The sequence below is a fragment of the Triticum urartu genome, chromosome 5A (genome assembly GCF_056163025.1).
Source record: "Triticum urartu cultivar PI428250 chromosome 5A, HENAU_Tu73, whole genome shotgun sequence".
Lineage (NCBI taxonomy): Eukaryota > Viridiplantae > Streptophyta > Magnoliopsida > Poales > Poaceae > Triticum > Triticum urartu.
Genome location: NC_141877.1, coordinates 516,358,286 through 516,378,208, shown reverse-complemented (window position 1 = coordinate 516,378,208; position 19,923 = coordinate 516,358,286). Strand labels below are relative to the sequence as shown.

Sequence of the window (19,923 nt, the reverse complement as noted above, 5' to 3'; positions counted from 1 at the left end):
GATACACCTAGCCGAGGAGCTATCCGGAAACTATTGCCGTGACAGCAAATTTCGACCCCAACAGACGCTGACCGTGCTCTGTGCAAGCATCTAATCCAAAAGATCGATCGCTCACTCGCTGTTGTGTGCCAATCACCCCCATTCACGAATCACAATCGAGCACCTATTTGAACCGACATCAAAACAAGCAAACAATGCAACGAAAAAAGAATTTGTCAAAAACAGAACAGTCTGTAGTAATTTGAACAATGACCATACTTATGTAACTCCAAAAATTCTAAAAAATTAGGACAACGTGGGAAATTTGTATGTCAATCATGTGTAAAAAATTCATAATTTTATCACGCTCCAAAAAATCTCAACAATTCTGCTACTGGATGCAAAAGTTTATGTTTTTACACCGAATCAAAGCAACTATAATCCAAATTATCCCAAAGGCTTTACTTGGCACAAACACTAACTAAAACACAAAAACACAAACATAACAGTAGCATAATTATGTGCACACAAAAAACAGAAAAAGAAACAAGAAAATTAAGATAAATATTTGGTTGTCTCCCAACTAGCGCTATCGTTTTACGCCCCTAGATAGGTGTAATGCATAGTTTTAAGTGTTGTCATATTTAGGATTAGTTCCATCCGAAGATGTGTTTTTATCAGGAGGTTTTTCAAAGAGAATATGGAACACATCATCCACATGAAATTTAGCATTACTAAGTTGGGCATCCACAAATCCCTCTTGATTACCGGTTACAATCCAAGAATATTGTTCATTAATACCATTGAAAACGTGTTGGATTATATTCAAAGGGGGGACTTCCTTTTTGGTATTTTCATCAAAACTGTGATCATAGAAATAAATATCTCAACAAGTAATCACTATTGTATAAAATCTTGTCTATTACTGGTTTTTCACAATTCATACCGTAAAAATCAAAGATCTCTCTAGCTTCTCAAACTATGTAATCAAATTCATTCATGAGGACAAGGGTAGCTATCTTCTTGGCTCTAGAGTTTTTTATAACCGACAACTCATAAAACAATCTTTACAAGGTAGGATGGGTACGGATAAATCTCCGCTCAAGCTTAAGAACAAGTGCAGAAATAGCGTCGACGTAATTTTTGGTTATTTTAAGTATAGGAGCATCATCACAAGCCAACGTCCCAATGCAACTAAAGAATTCCTGGAAAATAGTTTTTCCTATAATATTCCCATGCCCCATCACAAAAGTTTTAGCGCCTAAATTGGTAGGAATTTCAATTTTAGGAGTTTTACCATCCTCACTTTTTCCCATACGAAAATCACTCGTGATAGCAGTTTCAAGCAAACAAACACAAAAATGTCATATGAAAAATATTTTTGTATTTTTGCAAAAACTTTTCAGAAGTGGGAAGATGAAAATGAGAGGCAAATGACGAATAATCTAAATCTAAACGCAAGGAGATGAAAGTTTACGCGTAGGTACTTGATAGATGTTGATGATGTCTCCCTCGCAACGGCGCCAGAAATTCTTCCTGCTACTTGTGAGCTGCGTTGGGATTTCCTTGAAGAGGAGAGGATGATGCGGTACAATAGAGATAAATATTTCCCTCAGTTAAGAACCAAGGTTATCAATCTAGTAGGAGAACCACGTAGCACCTCGTTAGCAGTGCCTACACACAAAATAACAAATACTTGCACCCAACGCAAACAAGTGGTTGGCAATCCATCTGCTGTTAATTGCAAGGATTAAATCTCATAGTGATAGATAGATCGCACAAAAATACAAAATAAAATAAAGTAAATAAAATTGCAGCAAGGTGTTTTTAGGATTTTAATATAGGATAAAAGTAGACCCGGGGGCCATAGTTATCACTAGAGTCTTCCCTCTTGAAAATAGCATACAGTGGATAAACAAATTACTGTTGACCAATTGATAGAAAATTGAATAATCATGACGGTATCCAAGGCAATGATCATGTATATAGGCATCACGTCCGAGACAAGTAGACCGACCTCTGGTTGCATCTACTACTATTACTCCACACATCAACCGCTATCCAGCATGTAAGTTCATAAAGAACGGAGTAACGCCTTAAGTAAGATGATATGATGTAGACAAAGTAAACTCACACATGAATAAAAGCCATCTTTTTATCCTTAATGGAAACGTTAAAAAAGTGTCGTGTCCCTTTTTATGACTGGGATTGAGCACCGCAAGATCGAACCCATCACAAAGCACCTTTTCCATTGCAAGAAAAATCAATCTAGTTGGCCAAACCAAATCAATAGATCGTAGAGAAATAAAAAGCTATAATAATCATGCATAAAAGAGATCAAAGAAGACTCAAATAATATTCATAGATAATATGATCATAAACTCACAATTCATCGGATCCCAACAAACACACCGCAAAAAGTGATTACATCGAATAGAACTCCAAGAACATCAAGGAGAACATTGTATTGAAGATCAAAGAGAGAGAAGAAGCCATATAGCTACTAGCTATGGACCCATAGGTCTGTGGTCAACTACTCACACATCATCGAAAGGGCATCAAGGTTGATGTAGAGCCCCTCCATGATCGATTCCCCGTAGCAAGGTTGATGTAGAGCCCCTCCATGATCGATTTCTCCTCCGGCAGAGTACCAGAGAAGGCCTCCAGATGGGATCTCGTGGGACAGAAACTTGCGGCGGTGAAAAACTATTTTGGGTGGCTCTCTGATGTCAAGGGAATATTTGACTATTTATAGAGGTGGAATTGAGTCAAGAGGTGCCACGAGGGGCGCAGAAGCCTACCCCCCTCCCTAAGGCATGCCTCCCGAGCTTATCGCTCCCTTGTGGCTTGTCAGATCTTCACCCGAACCTTCTAGGGTCTCTTCTGGTCCAAAAAAATTAATCCAAAGTTTTTCATCCATTTGGATTTTGTTTGATATTGATTTCTTGAAAATCCAAAACAAGCAAAAACACCAGTTGGCACTGGGCACTAAGTTAATAGGTTAGTCCCAAAAAATGATATATATATATATATATAATTGCATAAAGTTACATACAAAACATTCAAGATTGATACTACAATAGCATGGAACAATAAAAAAGTATAGATATGTTGGAGAAGAATTAATGCTCATGTGGCGCAGGGTAGATCACCGACGAGCCGGTCAACGACACCCAGAAGATCACCGACGACACCTGCGCCCGGTCGACAACCATCGTCTATAGTGAGTAAACATGGTCTATGTGGTTTCATAGACATCTATGTATGTGTATGGACAACTTTGCATCCCAGGGAAAATCCGAGTGGCCTGTGTTTTGCCAGAGTGTTGATTCATTTCCGTTCCGACAAATTTCAAGCACTCGATATGTCCTATTTTAGCAAAGGTCATGCCATGTTTTTTCAATATTAGCATGACTTGTGCTATAAAGTAGGAAATATCGAGTGCACGTGATTCGCTGGAACATGAATTAAATGACATTCCAGCAAACCATAAGTCATTTTTTATGTCATTACTCGATATATGTAACGGGTTGACTGTCATTCTGTTGGGGCTCCTTGTGTGACTTTTGGTCTACTCTTGAAGGAAGGATGCCAACTGTTGTCGTGGGGGTCGCTTCTCTTCCTTCTTCCCGTGATATACCTTGGTAATGCATGAGAGGAGGAGGGGAAGCGACCATCACTGACAGTCGAAATATCTATGAGGGAGTGACCACCATATACTGTCGAAATATGAGAGAGAAAGAATCCCGACTGTTGTCGTGGGGGTCGCTTCTTCTTCATTCGAATGTGCTAAATATTTTGGTGTAATGCACTTACGAATGAACGAAGGAGCGACCATCACCGACGGTCACAAATGTCAAAGAGGAAGAATCCCGACTATTGTCGTGGGGGTCGCTTCTCCTTCGTTCCCGTGTGCTAGACATTTTGGTGTAATGCACTTGGGAACGAAGGGAGGAGCGACCATCACCGACGGTCGAATATATGAGAGAGGGAGTGCCCACCATATTCACCAGGCAAGATGAGAGTTTTCAAGGAATGGCTCGACATATCGAAAGTCAACCTGTAGTGAATAGTGATATGTGTGTTGAGTTCCTGGTAATTGCCGTCAATTTATAATCGATGAATTTTGAACACAGGAAATGTGTGATGATGATAGGATCCTGGAGTGTGAATACTGCTGCGACGACTGGAGTATGTGCGACAAGGCGCGTCACTATATATGTTACTATGTTGTTCAATAGAAGCTCCCGAGCGAGGTTGTGCCTCACATAATGCTTACCGAAGGGAGTATGTACATGGTGTTAACTTACAACCGTTCCGTCGACAGCTTACCAAAGTGCATACTCTATTTATTTGAAAGATGGAAGGCTCAATATCAAATAATGGAGTAAAGTACTGAACGCGTGCACGCAACTAATTGGAGACAATATGCGTGTGCGCAAGCCAGAAGTTGGCGACAGGTGAATCTCCGTTCTCCATTTTGGAGATGGAGCGGTTTACCTGTTTTATGCTATTTTACTTAGGAGAGAGGAGTAGGTCCTAGGTAGTAAGAACAATTAGCTAGTGTTGATTATGACTATGATGATGATTAGTTGTTATTATGATGATGATGAGTTATGTGCTACAATGTGTTAGCTAGAATGATGCGTTGTTATATGACTCATAGATGATGAGGAATTGTTATGACTATGATGATGATGAGTTGTTATTATTATGGTGATGATGATGATGATCTGTTATTATGATCATGATGGGTCATTATATCATTGGGTGAAAGAAACGCGGATTACATTAGAGTAGATGGATCCAAAGTGACCAGGTTGGATTAGTAGGATGACTATATAAAACCTGTACAAATACATCGCAAATACGAGAAGAAAAAATACAGGAAATTCTAGCGGTAGCGTGGGTTAAACAGCGGCGCTACAGGTAATTAGCAATAGCGCTTGGCATAACCCATGCTACTGCTAGGTAGGGGTAGTAATAGCGCTAGTTGAAACCACGCTGCTGCTAAACATTAGTTATAGTGTTGTAGCTGTAGCGCGGGCCCCAGGGCTATTGCTAGGCTTTCATCCCGCGCTACTACTAGGATTTTCCCTAGTAGTGATGCTTGCTTCTTCAAGAATGTTTTTCTTTGCCATGCATGGTTGTGCGTACGGTCAAGGATGAGGCCGCCTTGTGGGTTGTCATTGGGTCGAAGCATTTGAGCTCGATTATGCCGCGAGCGTAATGGGGCTTTTGGCTTGGTTATTGTAATTATTTCTAAACTCTTCTTAAATAATGAGATGTGTCAAAGTGTTTTCCTCTGTTTCCAAGAAAAAGAAAGTATGTTGTCATGGACAAGTAACTTGCTTGCCTCTTCTCTTCTCTCAAGTAAATTATCCCTTATCATGTCTTTTGCAGGACAAGGTTTTAGTGGAGACTCGTGAGTGGCTTTATACGTTGGGTGAGCTTGTTGATCCATACAAACAGGTTAGTGTGAATGTATCCATGGCTATATCATCAAGGGAGATGAATTTCATCAGACCCATGAGTGGTTTAGTGCCTATTTGATTCGCGGGATTTCTAAAATGTAGAAATGAAAAAAAAACATGAATGAAGTTGCCATATTTTGTTTGAAACGGATGCACCAAAGAACGGCCTCCTTGATCTCAAGGAAAAGTGTGGTCGGGGGATCTATGTTGGAACACCATAGCATTCCTCTCAGTCAAAATTTCTCAACTAACAAGCATCGATAGCCCATTGCCTTCCTATTGGGGACATGCAGCCTAAACATGGTGATCCACCAAGACTTTTCTTTGGAGGGGAGTGATCCACCAAGACTTGATGGAACGCTCCAAAGCATGTTCATGTTCAAGACCAGAGGGGTGTTGAATATCATTAAGGATCTGAACATACGATCTTTCACCAAATAAACCAACTAGCATCAACTACAAGGAGTAATCAACACTACTAGCAACCCATAGGTACCAACATGAGGTTTTGAGACAAAGACTAAATAGAAGAGATGAACTAGGGTTTGAGATGAGATGGTGCTCGTGAAGATGTTGATGATGATTGACCCTCCCACAATGAGAGGATCATTGGTGATGACGATGGCTTCGATTTCCCCCTCCGGGAGGGAAGTTTCCCCGGCGGAATTGCTCCGCCGGAGCTCTAGATTGCTTATGTTGAGGTTCCGCCTCAAGATGGTGGCACTTCGTCCCAAAAGTCTTCCTCTTATTTTTTTTCTAGGTCAAAACCCTATATAGCAGAAGATGGACACCGGAGGCTGGCCAGGGGGGCACAAGCTCAGGGGTGCGCCCTGGGGGTAGGGCGCGCCCCCAGGCTTGTGGCCACCTGGTGGGTCTCCTTTTGGTATTTCTTCGCCCAATATTTTTTTTTATATTTCAAAACAATTCTCTGTAAAGTTTCAGGACATTTGGAGTTGTGCAGAATAGGTATCTCAGATTTGTTCCTTTCCGGTCCAGAATTCCAGTTACCGGCATTCTCCCTCTTCATATAATTCTTGCAAAAATAAGAGAGAAAAGGCATAAAAATTGTATCATAAAGTAAAATAATAGTTCATAATGCAATAAATATCACATAAAAGCATGTTGCAAAATGGGTGTATCATTCTCCCTCGCCGAAAAAATGCCCATCCATGTGGACGACATTTTTGTGGTCGCAACATCACGGGAGGCACATGCCTTCTCCCACTTGTTTCCCATGACTTGGCAGTTATCCTTTGGCACGATATCTTTTCCATTTGTCACGACAACATCGTCCAGCCCAATTGATTGGTTGGAGCTTGAGCCATCATTCCTCTTATTGCCGGACTTGAGATCGGCCACAAGTTGGTTCCACTTCGACTTGCCACTCAATATGATCCAACAATGTCTAAAAGCAAAGGGATTCTTCTCCACCTCGTGATACAAAGTGACCGCCACCGCTGTCTAGCAAACAGCATATGTATGAGCATGAGAATGTAAACACAAGAAGCATATGCAAATGACAACAAGATGAAGCAATTGAGCTTACATCAGTTACCACTCCCATCTCAATTTGAGGGTGTTTGGTCACTTGTGAGTAGTAGCTGACGTACTTGTTCACTTCCCCTTGGATGATCCCCCAACGATGTTGGAGAGATGCCACATTGCGGGTGGTCACGACAGGATGCGGCTCCGCATACTCCTTTTGTTCATGATACTCCCTCCAAATCTTCTCCCAATACTTGTTCCCCTTTTGCTCAGTGTCGCATATTGGATCCGTCATTGTGGCCAACCAAGCTTTGACCAACAAGCTCAAATCTTGAGAATGTCAGACCTCTTGCCTTCGCCGTCTTTGCCTTCTTCTTCTTCTTGCTCGGATTGGGATCGGATGTTGTCCCAACTTCAAATGCGGTGGTGGCCTCCAATTCATACTCCATTTCGGTCGGGTCTTTATTGTCATTAATCATGTTCGACAAGAACACCTCCTACATGATTATGGTTTGCAAGCATTCATCATATGTGAAATGATCTAGTGATCTATGCAAAAATCTAATCAGACAAGAGCAAAGAAAATGCACCGACTCTTGTTCGGTCATTCCATCGAACATGTGGAGGGCAGCCCGGGCAGTGCCGGTGCCTGTGCTAATCCGCTCCTGAACGAGCTGCGGCGAGTCACATACATCGACCACCTGCATCTGCGTGGGCGGAAAGCTATCCGGAATGGCCCAGTCGGTCGTCGAATCCTCCTCTGTCCCAACGGGGTCGGATGGCGTAATCCGCGTCGGTGCTCGGATCGAAGGGGTGCGGGGATTCGGGCGCGCTGAAGGAGATAGCTACTCCCCCATGTCTGAACCGCCCTGCGACACCGCCAACGCCTCCATCTCTCATTGTCGGCGTCGCCGCAACTTCCGGGCGACATTCTCCGCCTTGCAAGTCGCAGCCGACAAAGGGACCCCGCCGACGGACGAGGCAGACTACATCTTCGTCGCGGCAGTCTGGGTCGGGCTGGATGACATCTCCGGCGGTGGATTGGGACCGGTGGTGAGGATTGGGAGCAAAGGTGAAGGACGACGAGGCTCCGGGCGCGGGAAATGTTGGAGGGCGGCAGGAGGACGAGGAAGGGTCTGGTGCAATTTGCGGTGGGGTCGGGCTATCGGGTCCGACATGGCGGGCATTCCCGGGCGCGCCCGGGAGCCCCCATATCCACCCCATATTTGGACTGGATATGAGGGGTGTCGGTTAGCCTGAGCGTTTGAAGCCCGTTTAAGGAGTCCATCTGGGTTGAAAAATCGTGACCGGGCGGCCCGCCCTGGCGTATGAGGTGGGTTTGAGGCGCCCGGCTATAGATGCTCTAATTCTTCAAGACCGCGGGGTGGACAGCTGATCGATTCCAGAGGAGGGGTTGGGAGGTTGCGATTGTGCAAGAGGGAGGCGTTCGGATTCTCCAAGCACGTCCAGAAGGATGTTAGAGCTTCGCTTGGTCGGATGCCATCCATTGAGATCGCTGCCACCATTTTAATTCCATTATGGAATGGTGTACCTCTCTAGCAATCGTCAACGACACCTCCAAGAAGAGATGTCATCACTTCTCTTGTTGGCTTCTTGGGAGCTGTGGAATGAGCGGAATGCTTGCTTCTTCAACAATGCTTTTTCTTTGCCTCGCGTGGTTGTGCGTACGATCAAGAATGAGGCCGCCTTGTGGATTGTCATTGGGTCGAAGCATTTGAGCTCAGTTATGCCACGAGTAGTGGGGCTTTTGGCTCGGTTATTGTAATTATTTCTAAACTCTTCTTAAATAATGAGATGTGTCAAAGTGTTTTCCTCTGTTTCCAAGAGAAAGAAAGCATGTTTTCATGGACAAGTAACTTGTTTGCCTCTTATCTCAAGTAAATTATCCCTTATCATGTCTTTTGCAGGACAGGGGTTTCAGTGTAGACTCATGAGTGGCTTAATACGTTGGGTGAGTTGGTTGATCCATACAAATAGGTTAGTGTGAATGTATCCATGGCTATATCATCAAGGGAGATGAATTTCATCAGACCCATGAGTGGCTTAGGGCCTATTTGATTCGCGGGATTTCTAAAATGTAGAAATGAAAAAAAAAACATGAATGAAGTTGCCATATTTTGTTCGAAACGGATGCACCAAAGAATGACCTCCTTGATCTCAAGGAAAAGCATGGTCGGGGGATCTATGTTGGAACACCATGGCATTCCTCTCAGTTCAAATTTCTCAACTAACAAGCATGAATAGCCCATCGCCTTCCTATTGGGGACATGTAGCCCGAACATGGTGATCCACCAAGACTTTTCTTTGGAGGGGAGTGATCCACCAAGACTTGATGGAACGCTCCAAAGCCTAAGCAGGTGTATAAGGACATCAAGATGTAACCATTGCTTAATCAAGCCCCATAACCTCACCGAGAAACGACACTTTGTGGAAGAGGTGTGTGGCGCAACATCGACAATTTGGCCATCCTATCATGGCAAGCCTATCCACGGTCCAAATTCTATTTTGCATGACCAACCAAGCATTTTTTTTTATAAAACTTTTGACGGAGCCCAATCCATCCAAATCGTGGCCTTCAACATTGTTTGGGTGGCACCCACAACTTTTGCCTTGTATGCTAAGGTCCCCATCCCTTCAAATCGTTAAGTTACCATCTTCAATCCTACATGATTAACATGGGTGTTTCATTACATGCAGGAAAAATATAGGATTCTTTGTATGAGGTTGGAGTGGATAGAAATGTTTCTATAAAAACTAGTACAAACGAATCCTAAGGAAAAATTCATATGAATCGTAGTCCAATGAATCCTCAAAAAATCCTTTAGAAATCCCTTGAATCAAATCAAATAGGCCCTTAATATTTTGGGCAGACTGATTGGTACATACAAATGTGTAGCCATAAGCAAAAGCGTGCGCAATACACCCTTTGGCCTATCATTAGGGGGCAGGAATTTCGCCAGGAGACATGAGCACCCTGCCAAAAGGAATTGGTGAGCTGCGAGACTGTAACTTGACATCTTTTGGAGCGGGGGCAATAGCCATGGACCGCTAGTCAAGAGACATGAACAGCATGCCGAAAGGAATAGGTCATCCGCGAGGCTGCCGCAACTTGACATCCATCCATCTTTTGGAGTGGAGGCCATGGGCTGGTCGCGTTGCTGTCAGATTTGGTAATGTCCAGACAGTGCGAAAGCTTCTGCACACATAGATAAGGTGGGTTGGTTGGGTGATCGTAATCACAGCTGCTTTTGTGTTTTAACCTCGCTGATGGTGAGCCCTGCCCAAAGATTTTGCAGATGGCCACCAACTAATTAAAGCGTACGCATACATGATGAGATACTCATCCCCTTCGACGTTTTTGAGGTGTCACTTCAGAATTCATGCCACAGCCTTTCAGTACTTGGATCAGAAGACACTGTCTACCTAGTTTCATGTGCACATATTATTGGTAGATTCATCATACAAAGGACTTCTCATCATACTATCGTACTAGCCTGTGAGTAGATAAGGTCATGATCAAATGCGTAAACTGGATACCATATCGTAAAAAACGAAGTAAAAAGAACCAAGATCGTACGCACTAAGAGGGATATATAAAGTGCTGCTGATGCCGGACCTATACAAGATTCCTTGCAATGCAAAGCAAAGCAAAGCATATATCACAGTCTCGAAAAAAAGAGGACAAGCAAATCACTGAAGATTGCACATCAACGCAAAAAGAGGACAAATTAATCACACCATTTATCATGAGTGACTGATGACTGACATGATATCACTCTGGACTCTAAGAACAGCGGAGAGGTTGCTGTCATGGAGTGCTAATGCCCTGTTCTTTCTCAACGGAGAAAGAAGGTGACCAAACTGACAGGGGCATCGCATGATCTTCCAAAGGGTGCAGGTCGCCAGCAATTGGTCGATATTCCGTCGAACGGAGCTCGATAAATGCAATAATGATGTAATGCATGCTCATGATGATGAAACCATGGTCCATTGCCGAGTAAGACACCTATCTGTAGCAAAGAAGCTAGGGTTGTTCAGTATGGAAGACTCTAAGCATGCACCTGGAGGCGTCAGTGTAAACCAGTTTCTAGATAGCATCAGAAGGACAAGAAAATGACGGATGATGATGATTATAACAATAATAGCAACAAAGACAATAAAAATAAAAATAAGTAACGAAAATAATAATAGTAATGATGATATGATTCTTTGAGTAGTAGCTTAGGACGTTTAAACATGATCCTACACGCTTCGATGAAAGCACCCTATGACAACTGTGATCCTGCCTGACACAAGTTTTGAACCCTGGGAGATGGAATTGCCTAGTCTCCACCATAAAAGAAAAACACTAGCCGATTCATTTCGTGAAAGTTAAGATAATTAATTGTCCTGGAGGATGGTTCAGTGAAGTAATTACAATCGGCTTCCTGGGAATTTGGAAGAAGAAAAGGAAAGAAAATTTTGTACAATAAGTTGGCATGCATATTCATCAAGTGACTACATCCATTCCATGCCAAATAAAATAAGTGGAGTGCAAGTAAGTACAGACGTACTCCCTCTGTCTCAAATTTGTACTAATTTTAGCACAACATTGTACTAAAGTTAAAGACAGTTATTTTGAGACGGAGGGAGTATTATGACCAGACATAACTTGCACAATGGATGAAAAGCAAGCATGATTAGGTTGGACATTACTCGTACTGTGGCCTGTGGGGTTCAAGGTTGATTCTCTGGTCCAGATCCATACTAAATCAAAAGCAACTTTAGGAACCACTAGTAAGTTCGTTGCAAGTGCAAATTGCATGTCACATTCTGTCAAGTTGCTATGCCTAAGAAAAACACTGATGCTAGTTTTTTTTCCTTTTGATTGCAGTTGCCAAAAGATGGTACAAAACTAACAACTGATGTACATATGTGATTTTGTACAACGTTAGCAACTGCTGCTCTTTTTGTCACCTAAGAGGTAACCATATCTGTGAGGTAATGTTTTGTACAGAATTGCGGGAAATACATGAGATACATGTATTATCAAATGGCTCCGACAAGGCGATGATGATATTATACAAACAGCCTGACAGAAAGGGTGTCCTGAAAACGAAATGTTACCTAAATTGCCTTGGACTTCTCCAAAGCTGCCTTAAGTTCAGTCTTGTTCGTTTTCATCCATTCAGACAGTAAGGAGTTCACTTCATCAGGAACTTCATCGTGCGGAGCATGACCTGTTGTGTTTTATTGTGAGAACCAAAGCCAAACACGGAATAGAGAGAAGGAGAGGGGAAAGGAGAAGATTCCCAGTCACCTGCATTTAACTCTCTAATCTGGACCTTGCTGCAATGATCTCTAAGCATGGAAATGAATGACTCGGATTTTGTAAGCGGATCTTTCATTCCCTTTTCAAAATAAGAAAATAGTAACAAAATTAGCCTCACATATGTCAACAGTTACTACAAAGGTATTGGTGTAATAGATACGATGTCCGTGGATGATGTTAGGCACACACCTGAATAACCAAGACGTTACCTCCAAAAGAATCAAATAGAAAATTAAGAGGAATTGAAAGATTGAAGTTGAATATGCTCTCAATAACTGTTGTCGCACCAGGGTCATATGACTGCATTTGTTTCTTAAGGAAATAAATGCAGAATACGGAGCACAAAGTGAAAATTAAGTCTGTAAAACATATACTGTGTGATCTGAGGATACAGCCCTTATAATCTCATCCACGAGTGGCTTGTCAACCCGTTCAGTTCTCTAAAAATGAAAAGGACGGTACTTCTTAGTAAATATTAACAAATAGGTACTATTTAAATATTAAAAAATGTAGCACATTTGAAGATACACATACAGTAGGATAGTATCCCTTGAGAATGCCTCCTGCCCTTGACCTCAAAAAGAGCAAAAGGAGGCGTGCCTGCAACCTTGAAAGCCATGAGGTTCGTCCTTCCTGTACGTAGTTGCATATAATAGCATCAAATTAATATATAAAACTAATGCAGCTCAGATGTTAAAAAGTCCAACATCAAAGATTATGCTTTTCTTTGTGTTTTTTTCTTTTTTGGTTATGGAAGCATTCCCGTTGGACAATGGCTGAATACAAGTATCAATGACATATATTTGGACCATAAAACTTCTAACCTGAAATATATTTGCCATCAGAGTTGTGAATGCTTCCATAACAAAAGTAAGAAACAAACGTTGCGTCCGAAATTAATTTTCACAATAGAGCTTTTAGCAGCTAACAATATGTTGATCTACTATACAAGAAGACATCGATGTGGCCAAACAATATTACCAAGTTCTAATACTTATATTATTTATGTTGTTGTGAGTTTGCAGAGACATGAAAAAGAATGAGACCCCCCAACCCCACATAGATATTCAATATCTCACACATTAATGCGATAAAAATATGGTTGCTCTCAACTTTCATGGCAAACATATGGTATGTTTAACTGATGCAACTGGCACTTCACATCTTTGACCCATAAATATTGTACAGCTAGAATCGTAAACATAATTTAAATCGAAGTAATTCCATTGAATTCTCGTTGCCTTACTTTACTCAATGGGATGAAGGAGTAATTTGGAACAACTGAACCAGCTGAGTTCAGAAGAACAAGAGAATTTGCAAGGGAAGGCCATAAGCCAGCAGCAATAGCGCAGATATAACCTGAGAATATTACAGCAAGAGAATAGTTAAATTAAGATTATTCCAAACGAAGTTGTTATTGGGTTATTGCCCGTCACCGAGCAATGTTGGAAGATTAGTATGTCAAAGCATACCTCCAATAGAGTTGCCTACAAGATGAACAGGATCCCTCACAACATCAACAATGAAGTCCCTCAGTAATTCTGACCACAGAAGTTCTGAATAGTCAACATTTGGTTTCTCTGATTTCCCAAAGCCAAGAAGGGTAATTGCCCAAACTCGGTGTCCTTCATCAGCAATGTTGCTGATATTATCACGAAAGTGCTGCAAGGAAGCTCCAAAGCCGTGCACAAGAAGAACTGCAGGACCTTCATGGCCAACAGATGTATACTGCCAATAAAACTTTAAATGAGGAAATTCCAGGAGGCGATCTAAACAAAATTGCGTACATTGATAAATTTAGTTGCATAACCACAACCACAAGACCAATCAGAAAAAAATATGCTGAATGTGCACAAGCTATGGAAGCATAAAAATGGAACCTAATAAATTTGAAAAGTAAAGAGTATATGTTCATCGGAGATAGGATCATAGCTGTGTGTTCAGTCTATTGATAACACCATGAGACAAGCTTATGTGAACAAACTACTCCATGTTAGATATATACTGCATACAATTGCAATAATCAATTAACACAATGCAGGGTTCCACCAAGACCCAGTGATCACACAGAGCCAACAGCCAACAGATGGGAACCAAGATGTGCTTTTCTATTAGCTTTTGAAAGAAAAGGAAAATCTGACTTTGAGAAAAGAGGTACTGCACTGATGAATAAAAGCTTTAACTTCATTTAGAAGCATCCATAGTCTATGTGACGCTAATTTGGGATATGTAGAGTGTTATTACCCGCCTGCATAGGTGTCCATTTATAAAGTAAAATTGGCAATGGTAACTCACATCTCAACTGCTACACCAGAATTGATTGTATATAGATCATGGTGAGTTACCGATGTCACTAGAAGGTGGAAGGATACAAGTGCAAGTGGGACAATTACAGTGATCCTTTGAAAACTGTTGTTGACCCCCAGTTATTGTCTGATTTATCAATATTCAGTCCGGACAAGGATTGCGGCTTTTCACCATCCTATATCAAGACTAGTTTCCTTTTATATGTTGCCCACCAACATGGATAAGGTAATACTCCCGTTTTGGGCAACTCTATTGTAAACTAAATGAAAACAAGAGGTCGTGATACATACTTGGATAAGAGTATGAATCACGACCTCTTGTTTCATTTAGGTGGGCAACCTACCAAAATTGATACTTAGTAATGGATGCTGATGCATTTGAAGCAGAGTACATCCGCCTATGTACAAGAGAGGGTGGAACTGGAAGAGATACAACTTACCTGTATAAGATAACCCTTCCATCTCCAAAACTTTAAAGGATAATTTCCCTCAATGGATACTTGGGATTTCAATGCCAAGAGCCAGTACCACTTTAATGTGAACAAATAGATTGTTAGGGGAGTTCAGAAAAGGTAAAAAGGGCAGGATCTTGAAAATAATACTGGGGAATATATCAATTACCTCCAATGAACAGATAGCATCTACTGCTGATGTCACTGTAGGGGTTGAGTATCCAAACGGTGATAGAAAGCCAGCATTGCGATCTCTCTCATATTGAATAGTTTCTTGGTAAGCTCTCCTCCTAGATATGACTCCAAGCTGAATTGCATTACCAAATAACGTGCGAAACGAAGCACCATCCCTGGTTTCAGCAAAGCGCACCTTATCATGCAACCTGGACAAAGAATATAATTAAACCTGTAATCAGAAATGGATCATGATGATATATACTAAAGTTAAGACTATATTGCACATAACAGGTTGAAACAAGAAGTCATTTCATTGGGAATGAGTGCTAGGCAACATTTTTTTTAATACAACCACAATAAATGTTGATAACTATGTACTCTGTAATTTTGGCTTCGAGTGAACAAACCATCTAATGAGAATCTGATAAATGAAAACAACAGGTCATGATACATACTCTTGCCAACTAGCCTTTCCTGTGCCTTCTAGGTATTTCAGGTAAGCATCTAAAGCATCCAGAGTAATATCTGTTCCACCTCTAACTTCAAGTGAACTTTCCGATGCAAACATTGAACCTGCTATTTTCCTCCCTGATGCACCAGCACTTGTGGTGATATCTTCTATGTTTCCTCCATCGCCGTCACTTAAGGAAACATTACTTTTAATCTTCCTCTGAATGAGGGCGGCTTTTAGAATAGATCTTGCTGACGTGCTCTTGATAGGAACCCAATTATCTTGTGCCATTCTACTCTCTTTCAGGAATACCTTTAGTTCTTCAAGTGTGGGTAGAGAACCTGAACAGGAAACTGTTGTAATATCTAAATGGACACACCAATATGTTTAAGGAAACATATAATTATCAGCCAAAACGAATGGAATTGAAGTGCACCTGTGTCTAACTCCACATTTAGAGTAGGAAGAGTTGGGGCAGGGAGAGCTGTAGTTGTCGAGAATTTCTCATTCAAAAATTGGTTGCGTGATGTTGACAGTTGCCTCAAACTCTGGTGGAATGATCACTTCAGCATGCCATACATAATCAAGTTGCTATACGATAATAAAGAGAGTTCAACACTTGAGATATCAAACTTTAACTACCTTATAGTCATACAACGGGGCACTCCAGAACTTGATCTCAGGAGGGTTTCCCCGTGTGAACGATCCATTAGACAAAGAAGATTCAACATTGGCTAAAACACTGCACACACACTGTTCAACTTCCTCTTCTGTATAAATGACACCCGCTTGTACCTGTTATACTCCACCAATGCATGCAATCAGGAGATCCGGATATGTTAGGAAGGTATGCATATGCTCTTAAACCTCAATTCTCAACATGAACCTTGCATAGCGACCTCATTTGCGAGTTTCAGAACAGCATCTTCAGCATTTCCCAAGCCTATGAGCAGATCAGACCGTTGAGACTTCAACGCCAACTTAAGGTCTTTCAAAGCAAAAAGTAGCAGTTCCAGCCTCGTGTCTGAGTAACCTGTAAAGGATTAAAGAGTTGATACCAATGTGAATGTCAACTGTCTAAATGTTTTTGAAACTAAGCCGGCAGGAAAACTGCCTGCTAAAACCCGTTAGATGTCAACTGTCAAATGTCATTTGATGATTTCCGTTAAACCATTTTTTAGACGATTCAGGGTAGGCTTACACGTGTTTGTTAAGAGGTACGTATATAATAATTCTAGCATTGCAGAAGCAGAAACAGTATCTGTGACTTAGTTTACAGCACCCAAGTCTCATTCTTCGGACCTTATTGGCCTGACAGGCAGGTGTTATGCACAATTTGGCAACATTAACCTACATGTGGGGATTCGGATGGAGTCACACTGTCCTGAGAAACAACAATTGCCATGTGGTACAAAGAAGAACTGGCTTGTCCACTTAATAGTGTCTATGGAAAATGGCAAACTGCGTCTTACTCTACCATGCTAATGGCAACGAGGCCAACACCTGACAGTTCAATTTTACAAGGGAGACTTTGCCCGGTGTGATTTGGCTTTAATTTGCTCTCCATTTCTACAAAACCACTAAACCAAGCATCAAAAGCACACTAGCTGTCGGATCAATGTTGCTGAAGCTGTGAAGCAGGACGACACGGCAGAGAATTCGCGCCAGCACACAAGCGCCCTACGGTGAAGGCATTGTACCGAACACACCCCGTGCACTACCGATCCCCGTTCCTCAACCCCAGGCCGAACGTCGCACCTCGACGCTAGAACCGAGCAGCGACTCACCGGCGAGGATGCGGCTGTCGAAGACGTAGAGGGGCACGACGGGGCGGCGGGGCTCGGCGCAGGCGGCGACGAGGCCCGGGTGGTCGTCGAGGCGGAGGTCATGCTTGAACCACACCACCGCCGCGCCCCCGTCGCTCACGGCGCTGCAGGAGACGACGAGGCGCTGGCGCTGGCGGCGGAGCGGCGGGGCGGGGTGGAGGCTGCTGTGGCCGAGGCGGAGCGCGAGAAGTGCCATGGGACGAGAGCGGCAGCAGCGGCCATAGGTGGTCGGGGAGCGGGGATAAGAAGGGCGGGGCTAGCGCGCGCCCATGGCGAAGCTGTGGCGGAGGACGGCGCTCGGGCCGTCGGTGGCAGAGATCTGTGCGTGCGTGTGTGGTGGCCCGGCCGCGTGCTGCTTTCTGTGGCGGCGCTGCTCCCGTCGCCTCTCGCCGTGGGACCCGCCATTGTCCACCGCAACACAACCTCGTCCCGCTCGCATGGTCCGCGTCGGTCTGGTCATAGCGGGGAGTACCACACTAGTTTAAGTTATTATTTTCATAATGCAAAATAACATAATAGTAGTATTATATTTTCTCCATTTCATAATGTAGTGTTTCCTCTATCCACGTGCTTCAATTTTGACCGTAAATTTAATTACCAAGACCGATTGCAGCGAAAGCAAAAATTACATCAGTGAATTCGTATTCGAAAGAAGTTTTCAGTTATATAATTTTTTTCTCCTGCCGCAGTTGGTCTCGTTGGTTAAATTTATGGTCAAAGTTGGACCTCGGGAAGCGCGGGCGCACTATATTTTGGAATGGAGGAAGTAGATGGTTTCATTTATTAGCTCGTAGACTCATCTTGTGTTGAAAACTGCTATGTTACAATAACATATTATGTTACCACATCTTATTAATTACTAGCCACATAAGCAGAATTTTTTTGAAGTACGCTACGTTAGTAGTTAAGTGACTCCTGCTATAACTAGGCTGGTCATAGTGGGGGGTAACTTAGACTAGTGTCATGCATATGACACTAGACTAAGTTACTACCTTCATAATAACATAACAGTAGTATCGTAGATGGCTTCATTTATTAGCTTATAGACTCATCTTGTTTTGAAAAGCGTTATGCTACAGTAACATATTATGTTACCACCTCTTATTAATTACTTGCCACATAAGTAAAAATTTCTTATAGTGCGCTATGTTGCTAGCTAAGTTACTCCCACTATGACTAGTCTTAGACTAGTCACAATGGGGAGTAACTTAGAGTAGTAACATGCATATGTTACTGCTCTATGTTACTATCTCCGCAGTGGGTAGTAACATATGTGTTGTGTCATGCATCACTTCATTTATTAGGTTGTAGACTCATATTTTCTTGATATGTGTGATGTTACAGTAACTAACTATGTTACTGCATGCCGCTCTTTCTACATTAATTACATGTCACGTCATCTATTTTGCCTAGATAAGTGTGATGTTATCACCTATGTTACTCCCATTGTGGATAGTCTTAGGAGCAGTAGCACGAGTGAAGAAAATTGAAAGAATTCCTATACGACCGGGCCGTACAGTTTCGAACGTGAGGCTAGTCATAGTGGGAGTAACTTAGGTAGTAACATAATGCATTCCAAAAAATTTTTACTTACGTGGCAAGTAGTTAATAAGAGGTGATAACATAATATGTTACTGTAACATAGCGCTTCCCGAGACAAGATAACTCTACAAGTTAATAAATGAAACCATCTATTTTACTTTGCATTATGAAGGTAGTAACTTAGACTAGTGTCATATGCATGATACTAGTCTAAGTTACTCCCCACTATGACCAGCCGAGGAGAGACCACCTCTCGCGATTGACACCTGGCCAAGCGAATCTTAAACGTGAGGTGGTCGCATTGGAGCTTCGATTCGCCAGGTGTCACCTTGAGGAGGTGGTCTCCAAGCTTATCCATCACATGTATTGAATCCCGTTTGCGTCTACGCCCCAAGCTTTTCCGTTCGGTGCTCGCTCCATGACGCCGTCGTAATTCGCTACGGTGCCGGTGCCCTAAGGCCTGAGCCAAAGAAGGAGCGGCAGCGACGGTGATGATATCTCCACATTGAGCGATGGCTTGCGCCCCTTGCAATGTTGTGGCAGCATCGAATATCCGAGTGGCCCTCGCGTTGAGGAACAGCATTTTCTGTCGCATGGTAGCGAACGGCGGCAACCGACTAACAGTGCTCAACGCAATGGGCCTTTCATCCACCAGCACGGCTGCACCACCGTGACATGAGCAGGTTGAAGTAGCGGCGGCCACGGCGAAGGGGCAAGAGGCGACGCATGGGCAAGTGCTGAAACGGAGCGGCGCTCTCGCTAGGAGCACAAAGACAACGTTGGAGAAGGAAACGAGATTCAGAGGGAAATAAAGAGGATAAATGGTGTAGTTGCTTTGAGATTAGCTTCGCCAGGTGTCAATCGCAGGAGGTGGTCTCACATTCGAAACTGTACGACTC

The 19,923-nt window shown here is 42.6% G+C and overlaps 1 protein-coding gene across 2 annotated transcripts; it reads right to left on the bottom strand.

The window, feature by feature from the left end:
* Positions 1-10,533: 10,533 nt before the first annotated feature.
* On the bottom strand, positions 10,534-17,911 carry LOC147972380 (DNA photolyase). 2 transcript variants are annotated; one of them, XM_087521432.1, is made up of 15 exons: positions 17,444-17,911; positions 16,556-16,689; positions 16,299-16,451; positions 16,093-16,204; positions 15,661-15,997; positions 15,198-15,411; positions 15,017-15,106; positions 13,743-13,998; positions 13,517-13,629; positions 12,805-12,903; positions 12,663-12,710; positions 12,460-12,570; positions 12,259-12,349; positions 12,066-12,178; positions 10,534-10,969 (listed from the first exon to the last, which is right to left on the bottom strand). In XM_087521432.1, the coding sequence occupies exons 1-14, from the start codon at positions 17,676-17,678 to the stop codon at positions 12,066-12,068; spliced, it is 2,106 nt and encodes a 701-aa protein (XP_087377558.1). In that variant the 5' UTR covers positions 17,679-17,911; the 3' UTR covers positions 10,534-10,969. The 2 variants fall into 2 exon arrangements, with proteins under 2 accessions (XP_087377558.1, XP_087377559.1); XM_087521433.1 differs by having other exon boundaries at positions 16,543-16,689; positions 17,444-17,593.
* Between the last annotated feature and the right edge of the window lie 2,012 nt (positions 17,912-19,923).